At 45.9% G+C, this 10,070-nt stretch overlaps 1 protein-coding gene across 50 annotated transcripts in view; it reads right to left on the bottom strand.

The window, feature by feature from the left end:
* Positions 1 to 923: 923 nt before the first annotated feature.
* Positions 924 to 10,070, bottom strand: part of BCOR (BCL6 corepressor) — a 121,445-nt gene continuing 112,298 nt past the window's right edge. For 29 of the 50 annotated variants that reach the window (XM_082717844.1, XM_082717864.1, XM_082717882.1 and 26 more), the window contains 2 exons: positions 8,723 to 9,010; positions 7,789 to 8,372 (listed from right to left, as the gene is read on the bottom strand). In XM_082717844.1, the coding sequence (XP_082573970.1) occupies positions 8,357 to 8,372; positions 8,723 to 9,010 (304 nt within the window). In that variant the 3' untranslated portion in view covers positions 7,789 to 8,356. Of the gene's footprint in view, positions 1,074 to 3,231; positions 3,703 to 7,788; positions 8,373 to 8,722; positions 9,011 to 10,070 lie in introns of those variants that run through there. The other 21 variants (XM_082717888.1, XM_082717874.1, XM_082717857.1 and 18 more) reach the window with 2 other exon arrangements.

The raw sequence follows: 10,070 nt of genomic DNA, 5'->3' as shown, positions 1-10,070 counted from the left end.
TGATTTTTAAAAATTTCTCCAGTAGTCCCCAAAGTGTTTTATTTATACTTTTTAAAGATTTTATTTATTTATTTTTAGAAAGAGAGCAAGAGAGGGAGAGTGCAAGGGGCAGAGGGAGAGAGGATTCTAAGCAGACTCTGCCAAGTCTTCTCTCCCTGATCTCATGACCCCAAGGTCATGACCTGAGCTGAAACCAAGAGTCAGACTTTAACTGAATGAGCCACCCAAGTGCCCCCTCAAAGAATTTTATAGCGACTTTTTTCTCTGTCCTAGAATTCTAGCAAATTTCATGTGTTGCATTTGATTGCCTTGTCTCTTCATCTTCTCTAATCCAGAACATTCCCTTGTGCGTTTGTTTTACATGACATGGATTAAAAAATAAAAATAAAGGAAGGTGGGCGCCTGGGTGGCTCAGTGGGTTAAAGCCTCTGCCTTCGGCTCAGGTCATGATCTCAGGGTCCTGGGATGGAGCCCTGCATCGGGCTCTCTGCTCAGCAGGGAGCCTGCTTCCTTCTCTCTCTCTCTGCCTGCCTCTCTGCCGGCTTGTGATCTCTGTCCGTCAAATAAATAAAATCTTTAAAAATAATTTAAAAAAAATAAAGGAAGGCTAGGCTAGTTGTCTTGCAGACTGTCCCACATTCTGGATTTATCCATCTCCTCATAATAGGATTCAGGTTACACATTGTTGAAAAGAACACTATGGAGATAATGCCGTGTCTGGACTCAACACACGTGTCAGTGTCCTCCTCCACAGGCAAGGCTCACTTTGTAGGCTCCTTGCTACAGACTCGGGGGCAGCCATTTCTTCAAGCAGTTCCTGGTTTTTGATGGAGAATGGTATTTAGAAACCAAGAACTTGCTACTAGATGTGCTCATTGTTACTGGAGCGTCAATGTTTTTTCGGACTTTTTAGTAGACAGAACTTAAAAATCCACATCATATTTGTTTTATTTAAATCTTGAGTTGACAATTCAAATCCAACATCACAAGGTACTTTCTCTTTCCTCCATTCTATGTTCGTAATTCTCTTCTCACACAATGGTTTCCAACATCACCGATGTCTTTGCTTTGTCCTACAATGCACACAAAATACATTCAGAATGACAATACAAATATCACTACAGGAAACCTGCTAAATAGAGTTCAAGGTAACTTTGCAGTAATTTTCTTTTATTTTTATTTGACAGAGATCACAAGTAGGCAGAGAGGCAGGCAGAGAGAGAGGGGTAAGCAGGCTCCCTGCTGAGCAGAGAGCCTGATTTGGGGCTCAATCCCAGGACCCTGAGACCATGACTTGAGCTGAAGGCAGAGGCTTAACCCACTGAGCCACTCAGATGCCCCAGTTTTAAGACTTCCTAAAAAACTTTTTTTTATTTATTTGAGAGAGAGAGAAGGCAACATGAGCAGGCAGAGGCAGAGGGAGAAGCAGACTCCCTGCTGGGCAGGGAGCCCAACGCAGGGCTCAATCCTGGGACTCCTGGGATCATGACCCTGAGCTGAAAGCAAACGCTTAACCAACTGAGCTATCCAGGAGCCCCAAGATTTTTTTATTTTTAAGTAATCTCCACACCCAACGTGGGGCTCAAGTTTACAACCCCAAGTCACATGCTCCAGTGGCTGAGACAACCAGGCACCCCAAGTGTCCAGCTTTTTTAAAAGAAGGAAACTAAGGGCGCCTGGGTGGCTCAGTGGGTTAAGCCTCTGCCTTTGCCTTAGGTCATGATCTCAGGGTACTGGGATTGAGCCCTGGTCAGGCTCTCTGCTCAGCAGGGAGCCTGCTAATCCCCCTTCTCTCTGCCTCTCTGCGTACTTGTGATCTCTGTCAAATAAATAAAATCTTTATTAAAAATTAAATAAAACAAAAGGAGGAACCTAAACATTTATCTAGTGCCTACTATCTATTGGGCATTGTGCATGGTGCTTTACATATATTATCTCATTTAATCCTGACAACTCTGAAAGATAGGTACTGATGTTCATTTAAAAGATTTTTTTTAACTTTTTTTTTAAAGCAGGTTCCACGTCAAGAGTTGCATGGTCTACCAATGGAACCAGCGAGGTGCCCCATAAAAAATTTTTTTTATTGTAGAAAATTTCAAATATATAACTAAAATTCAACAACTCAAACAATTCAAAATTTCAAATATAACTAAAATTCAACAATTCAAAAATTCACCAGCTTCAACAATTACCAACTGATGATCAGGCTTGTTTTGTCTATACCTCTTCCTTACCCCTCCTCCTGGATGATTTTGATGCAAATCCCAGATATCTTATTTCACTCATAAATATTTTAACATCTATTACTAAAAGATAAGGACTCCACCAAAAATGTTCAGTGTTTTTATTTCCCTGGTTTTCACAAATGTACCTTTTTAAAATTCTATTTATTTATTTATTTTTTTAAAGATTTTATTTATTTATTTGACAGACAGAGATCACAGGTAGGCAGAGAGAGAGAGGAGGAAGCAGGCTCCCTGCTGAGCAGAGAGCCCATCGCGGGGCTTGATCCCAGGACCCTGGGATCACGACCCGAGCTGAAGGCAGAGGCTTTAACCCACTGAGCCACCCAGGCGCCCCTAAAATTCTTTTTAATTTTAACGATTTTATTTGAGAGAGGAGGAGAGCGAGAGAGCACAAGAGTGGGGTGAGGGACAGAGGGAGAAGCAGACTCCCTGCTAAGTAGGGAGTCCGATGTGGGGCTATGACCTGAGCCAAAGGCAGATGCTTCATCGATTGAGCCACCCAGGCACCCCAATTTATTTTTAAGCTAACTCAATGCCCATCCTGGGGCTTGAACTCAGGACCCCCTGAGATGAGAGTTGTGTGCTCTATCAACTGAGCCAGCCAGGCACCCCTGGTATTCACAAATGTTTTTTTAGTTTGTCTGTTCAAATAAGACTCTGAGATCCATATTCTACAACTCTTAGTGTTTCTCTTAAGTCTATTAGTCTGCAGGTTCCCCTCCATGTTTCCTCTTTACACTTTGAGGAAACGGAATCCTGAATCTTGTAGAGCCTCAGTCTGACTTGTGCTGAATTCATGCCCATAGCATCCTACCATGTTCTTCTGCCCCTGTATTTCCTGTAAATTGTGATTTGATCTAGACTCACATTGTCCAATATGGTAGCCACTAGCCAAATGGGCTATCAAACACTTGAAATGTGGCCAGTCGAAATTGTAAAGTGGTGTGTGTGTGTGTGTGTGCGCGCGCACAAAATATACATTGAGTTTCTTTTTTAATGGTTTATTATTATTTTTTAAGATTTTATTTGAGAGAGAAAGAGAGAGCACAAGCTGGTGGAGCTGCAGGCAGAGGGAGAGGGAGAAGCAGGCTCCCCGCTGAGCAGAAAGCCCCCACATGGAGCTCGATCCCAGGACTCTGGGATCATGACCTGAGCCTAAGACAAACACACCCAACCAACTGAGCCACCCAGGCCCCCCTCGCATTATATTTCTATTGGGGACCACTGCTCTAGAGCCTTGATCAGTCTTCAGGTTCAAATTTTTGGCAAGACAACTTCAGATGAGGTGAAATGTTTTCCCTTCGGGAGGCTCACAATGACTGGTTGTTCCTTTTTGTATTTTCCTTTCTTTTTGGTAATTTTGGCATTCATAAACAATCACTGCCCAGATCCACTGTTTCATGAAGGGTCGTAAACTGGTAACGTTCTGTAATTTCTTCAGATCCTGGCTGGGACACTGTCATAGAACAAAACATTTCTTTCATTTAGGAAAGGCAGGGAAAATGCTCAGTTCTTTCCCTTTGTTTGCCAGTTTTCAACTGATGAGGTTTTCCCCAACAGGGTTGGGGGTGGGGTGTCAAGGAGTTTGGTTTTGCCTACCTTTATGAACTCAAAATGGGAACATATTCATGCTTATTTATATTCATTGCAGCTATCCCCACTGATGCTCAAAGCAACCCATATTTATCCTATTGGGGGCTTCTCCAAGTTGGCTGCTGTCTTCCTGATAAAGCTCCACCAGCTTATTGTGCACACCCATACTCCCCTCCAACTGTCTCCCTCCTCAAACTGCAGTCAACCATTGCTCGAAGGGAGGTCAATTCTTTGTAGTGGGATAAGGTATTTAGAAACCACAGTCTGAGACATAGTGGTGCCCATTTCTAAAGGTCATTGTTTCTGGGCCTTTTCAGTAGACAGAGCTTCAATATATATTTTTGGTACAAAATGTATTTCTTAAACATTTTATTTTTAAGTAACCCCCGCACCCAACGTGGGGCTCAAACTTGCGACCCTGAGATTGAGAGGCACATGCTCTGCCAACTAAGCCAGCTGGGTGCCCCGATATATTTTTTTAAGATAAAATTCATCACTTCATAGTGATACTGCTTCTAATTCAGCTTCAGGACTGTGTAATTTGTATTCAACCTCACCAATCGTACATTTGCATCTCCTTTCTCCCTTGCTGAAAATCTCAGCTCCCAACAACAACAGATACTTTTCCGCTTTATCTCACAACACAAACAGGACCAGCTCAGAATAACAATGCGGATGCCACCACCAAGGATAGGATTACTGAAAACAAATTTGAATTTTTTTTTTTTTTTGCCCTTTTCTGTCCTCAAGGTAAATCCACAAAGGATTATATAATCAATTGATTGTGTTCTAAAGTCACTTGAAATCATTCTTTTCCTGTGTGGTTGTGCTATCAACTGGGGTCCAAGTTAGGTTTGCTTCCTTTTGCTTTTTTATTTGCAGGCATTGCTTACAGTTGAAAACTACAGAAACTCTAAAGTCAATCTATACAATAAGGAAATTCAGAGATGCTTAGCTTCCATCCTCTTTCACTTGTGGCCAGCTGTATTTTCCCCAGACGTAAGCATTTTTTCAAAGGTGTTTCATTTTTAAAAAACAGATAGGTGTCTAGGGTTAACTCCCCATTCCCAACTTGAATAGCAGGAAACCACGCATACTTTTCTTCCCCTTGTCTTTTCATTGAACAATCTCCCCAGAAAACCCTGCTGATGGAGACTTAGATGTCTCTGGTCCCCTACTATAACAACTATTAGGACAATTTGCCAACAGAGAACAAACTCAAAGTTCACACAGGTGGGAAGTATATGAAGGGGAGATTTGGGTGGAGTAGTAGAACAATTCAAAATTAACAGTGGCCTGGCTCGACATCACTTCCTCGTCTCCCACCTAAAAGTCAGGCAGGGGAGGGCAGGGCTGGGGTGGTGGCTCCGTCACTAGGGCCTTGGGGACCCAACACATGGACAATGACTCCCACATTTCTTGGTCGAGGGAGGCTGCTCAGGTAGCGGTCACAGCCAGTCTACCTGGGAGAGGGAGGACAGGACACCTTCAGAAGCAGAAGGAACCATACCGCTGTCCTCTGTCCAGGGTGAGCAGTGAATGATCACTCTCCCTGTGGTCTCACCACAGCCACGGGGGTCTACATGTCTTAGCCTGGCATCTTCACTGTCTACACCGGTGTCCCCTCGATTCCCACAGGGGAGCTTCTAGACTGCGCTATCTCCTCTGTACCCACGGTCAACGCTTTGGCTCTCCTTCATCCATGTTTCCACACACGATGGCGGTTCAATCCACGTTCTTTAGGCTAACGCTCCTCCAGCCACGGGAACCACCGCCTCCAGTGTTTCCTGAACCAAGTGCATTACTCCCCCATCCATCCCTTAAACCTGGGGCTCCCACCTGTTTTCTTGGCCTGATTACTAAAAATGCCCCTCATCTGGGATGGAACCTCAGCTGGCCTTGAGCCCTCCTTTGCCTCCAGCCCAAATATAAAACTACCTTTGTAGTTAGTTTAACCCAAACTATTATAGAGGTGAATGCCTTGGTGTTTTTCTTTCCTTTTGTTTGGGTTCACTGCTCCTCTTGTGCTTAAATTATTTCCGAGGGCCTGGGTGACGGGTCTTGCTATTTGTTTTTACCTTTTTGCCACTCTCACCTGATGCTGGAAGTGACTTCCTAGAACACAGTAACTCGGCAAATGATTATCGGGTTGTTTGTGGTAACTGAGTGAGAGATGGACAGAAAAGGTGGCTGGGAGGGAGGACAGGAGCCTGAATTTCTGAAATGTGTGGTTTCCTCCTTTCCTCCCTCCGTTTCTTTCTTTCTTTTTTTTTTAAATTAAGATTTTATTTATTTATTTCACAGAGATCACAAGTAGGCAGAGAGGCAGGCAGAGAGAGACGGAGAAGCAGGCTCCCCGCTGAGCAGAGAGCCCGATGCAGGGCTCGTTCCCAGGACCCGGGGATCATGACGTGAGCCGAAGGCAGAGGCTTTAACCCACTAAGCCACCAAGGTGCCCCATCTCCCTCCGTTTTTTACTGCTCAAAGAACTTTATTTGGGGGGGTGGATACTTTAATAAAAAAAATTCAGTTAGTCAAAGGCATGGATTGTTTTCTTAATAATAAAAGTGGATTTCTTTTTAAATGGAAGCGTTAATGATTTATTTTATTCATTTGAGAGAGAGAGAGAATGCGCATGCGCACGATCAAGAGCAGGAGGAGAGGCAGAGAAAGAAGCAAGCTCCCTGCTGAGCAGAGAACATGATGCAGGGCTCGATATCAGGACCCCAGGATCAGCGTAAGCTGAAGGCAGACACTTAACGGACCAAACCATCCAGGCGCTCCTGGAAGCATTAATAGATCAAAACCACTTGTTGGCTGCCTTTTGTCTTCAGGACCCATCCCAAACGTTATAGGTACTCCAAGCCTTCCCCAACAAGAGGCTCTCTCACTCCATACGCCAGGCTATCCGACCGTGCTATAAGTCCCCCTTCCCAGCTCTGCCTCGCTGTTCCTGCCTACTGAGGCCTGCTGACGTCACCCTTTGTGCGCTTCGAGACCCCACTCCACCACATCATCCCTGCGGCCTCCTCCCAGACCCCAGCACCCCTGTCCGTCTCCTCTACTTTCGCGTTCTCAGCGTTCCAGGTAGGCCCAGAAAGCACTCAGGACATTCTGAGCACCAGTGGATTTGATACAAGGAAGCACATGCTTATAAAATCTTTGGGAGGGACCCCTGGGTTCCACTACAATCCACCAGGGTTGTCATCCGGGCACTGGCAAGCGGCCACCACGCCCCCAACTGCTTTTGAAGACTCGATGTTGGAAGGCTGGTCTAGTCACGCCAGCCAGCCAGTGTGTCTCGATGAGCTCTCCAGGCTTATTGGCAGCTACTAGAGCAGGAGGATGCCTCTCCCTCCCTCTGCCTTCCAAACCAAAGGGATGCTGAGATCCTAGCTGCAAGGGAGCCTAGCAGCTCTCAGATTTCCAGCCTCTGCAATGAAGGAAGGATGTAAAAGGACATGGGACAGAAACTGAGCGCCAACCGAGAGAACCCAGCACGGATACTGCTGGAAAAGGAAGGGCGGCTGAGTGTCAGGGTGGTCAAAACTATAGGTCTGGACTGCAAAAGGTAACAAAAAGACATGAGGTCTAGAGGGAGAAGGGACGCAAACCCCCTGTTTCTGGAAGGATCACTCCTTAAAGAGGAAGGGCTGGCCACGATGGAATTACTATAGTTCGCCGTCACGGCCAAAGACAATGTAAGGGAATACCGGGGCATCAAGAGAAAAAGCTGGGAGAAGGATCCAAGAGACATCCAAATGTATTTAGAACAGGCCTCAAAACTTGGTTCTGAGTAAACTCCCCTGAAATCTTCCATCTGCTTTGGTTTCTGGGCACTACAGATTCCTCTGAAGTTCACTGTGGGGCCCTGACCATCATTGTTGCTTAAAAAGCATCTGTGACAACAATAATGTTGCAGGGAAACATGGGACACGAGGTGCTTCCGTTTTCTCCTTTCCTCAACAGGTTTATTGCCTTTTAAGAAAATTTTTGTAAAATATAAATACAAAGGCAGAGAATTTACTTACAAAGTTAAAACACAGATTTCAAACATAAACACACAATTCAGAAAATTTTAGTTTTATGTACATTTTCAAGCAACCTCAACATATTATGTTAGTTCTCAATATTTTACAGGGTACAGAAAAAAATAGCTCAAAGTCTTCTTTAAATAAGAGCATAAAATGTTTAAACATATAAACAATCCGGTTTGATGCGTGAAAACTAATTTCACAGCTTTTAAATTAGGATATAAAAGTTTCATACAATTAGTTGTTGTGTGTGGCTATGGTCTGAATTTATATTACACGCTACTGGATTACATCCAATAGCATTTCCCTGGCCTGAGCAGGTACTCTGTAAACATAACATAAAAGTTACAACAATTGCCAAGTGCCTTCACCCAATTCACGCCCCCAAACCAACCACGGGGTTGTGGCCACACGTGAAACCATGGTGGTCGCGGTCACGGGAGCTTTGTGGGACACTGAGTCCAAGTGTGCAGCTCCTTTTCCTCATATTTTTGATTTCCTTAAAAAAGAAATGAAAAGAAAACTAATGTTCCAAGTAGAAATGAACATATCCCAGAAGCAGGTGTGCATTTGAAAAGTAAATAGACATTGTAACAACTTCATACAAACCGATGGAGAGGTTTAAAAAGGAGAAATAAACAAACAAGAAAACAAGAGAAAACCAAAACAGAGACAGAAACAGAACATGTTGCTAAGTCCTTCTGACTGTGGAGTCGTTTCTCTTATATAAAGAAGAGATATTTTCCTATGTAATAGTGTCCTTTCTTTACAGAAATAGTCGTATTATGACACATATGCACAGAGATTAACACTATGACACACTGTACACGGCGGGCCCAGCCAGCTCACCAGTAGTCATCTGACGCCCCATCGCTCGGGTGCAGCCACTCCATGGACGAGCCCAGCAGAGTCTGCAGCTCGCTGGTGAACTCCACCAGGTCTAAGAGCTCCTTGCTCTCGGGGTTAAAGGCCTCCAGGTCTTTGGAGCAGGAGAACAGGAGACTGGCCGACACCTGCCGGTAAAATTCGGCTTCGGCGATGGTGACAACTTCCACGTTGGGGAAATTGCAGCGGAAGATGCGGGAGGACATTTTCAGCTTCTTGAGCACGTCTGAGAGCAGCAGCCAGTTTCGAGGCCTGCAGATGAGACAGGAGAGTGGCTCGAGTTTCTGGGCCAAGCTGAAGGTGCCTGGAGCTACAACCCCCACGCGAATGGGCTGGCCACTCCTGTGGGGACCCTGCCGGGACCCCGTCCCAGGGTCTCATCACCCCCAGAAAAGCTGGTGAGGAGGTGCGATGTGTCTGGATTGTGAAGCGACCATTGAAAGAGGACCGGCCGGACTTAGACAGCAGCAGGGACAGCACCTTGAAAGGAGCCTCATCTCGGGGAGTCCTGGGGCGGCCAGAGGCTGACAGGCAAACACACCTGCTCACGCAACTCCGAGCACAGCTCTCAGGTGACCCCTCTCCAGGGCAAGCACCTCACTCTGGTCACCGTGGGAAGCCTTCTGTACCCCAGCCCAAGCACCGTCCACAGACACCCCTCGGGTCTCTCCTGTCCTCTGCTCTGACCCTCCCGAAGGGAAGCATTATCAACACAACACAGAAGGCTGGCCAGCTGGCCTTCCCTTCCCGGCGCCTGCGCCTCCACCCCCACCCCTTGGGACTCCTGGGAGTGTCTCCTCTGAGAAGGAAGGTGTGACATTCCTCCCAGCTACCCTGCCAGGCTTTAGGACTTCTATCACGAGTAACATGTCACTGTAGCAGCATGCGTGTTTACGACTTTGGAATCTTAGGAGGAGGTTACTCATTAAGCACCTGTGTCAACACGCAGCCAAAGAGTCCCCTGTCTCGTACACACCCCCAAGGGACTGGTCATCTGCGGCCCCAGGGCCCAACCATCAGGGCAAGGCTTGGTCTAACCACGTCCAAGGACAGTCAAGATCCCAGGTACCACAGAATGTTCTTTTCGATCTTACATAAGAGGGGGGTATATCAGCAGAGGCCAACAGACTGCAAGTGTCTTGGAAGGTCACAACAGTGGCATATTATGGGGGGGCTCATGAAGAGGACCCCTTTCCAAGTTTAGTGACTTAAGGATCCGAGTTGCCCCAACTCTTCCATGAAATTCCAATCACTGAATTCAATGTCCTGGCGGGGGGGAGGGTCCCCTGATAAGGGCAGTTAGACCATGCTA

This window comes from Mustela nivalis, assembly GCF_964662115.1.
Source record: "Mustela nivalis genome assembly, chromosome: X".
NCBI classification, from domain to species: Eukaryota; Metazoa; Chordata; class Mammalia; order Carnivora; family Mustelidae; genus Mustela; species Mustela nivalis.
This window is presented reverse-complemented; position numbering and strand designations above follow the sequence as displayed.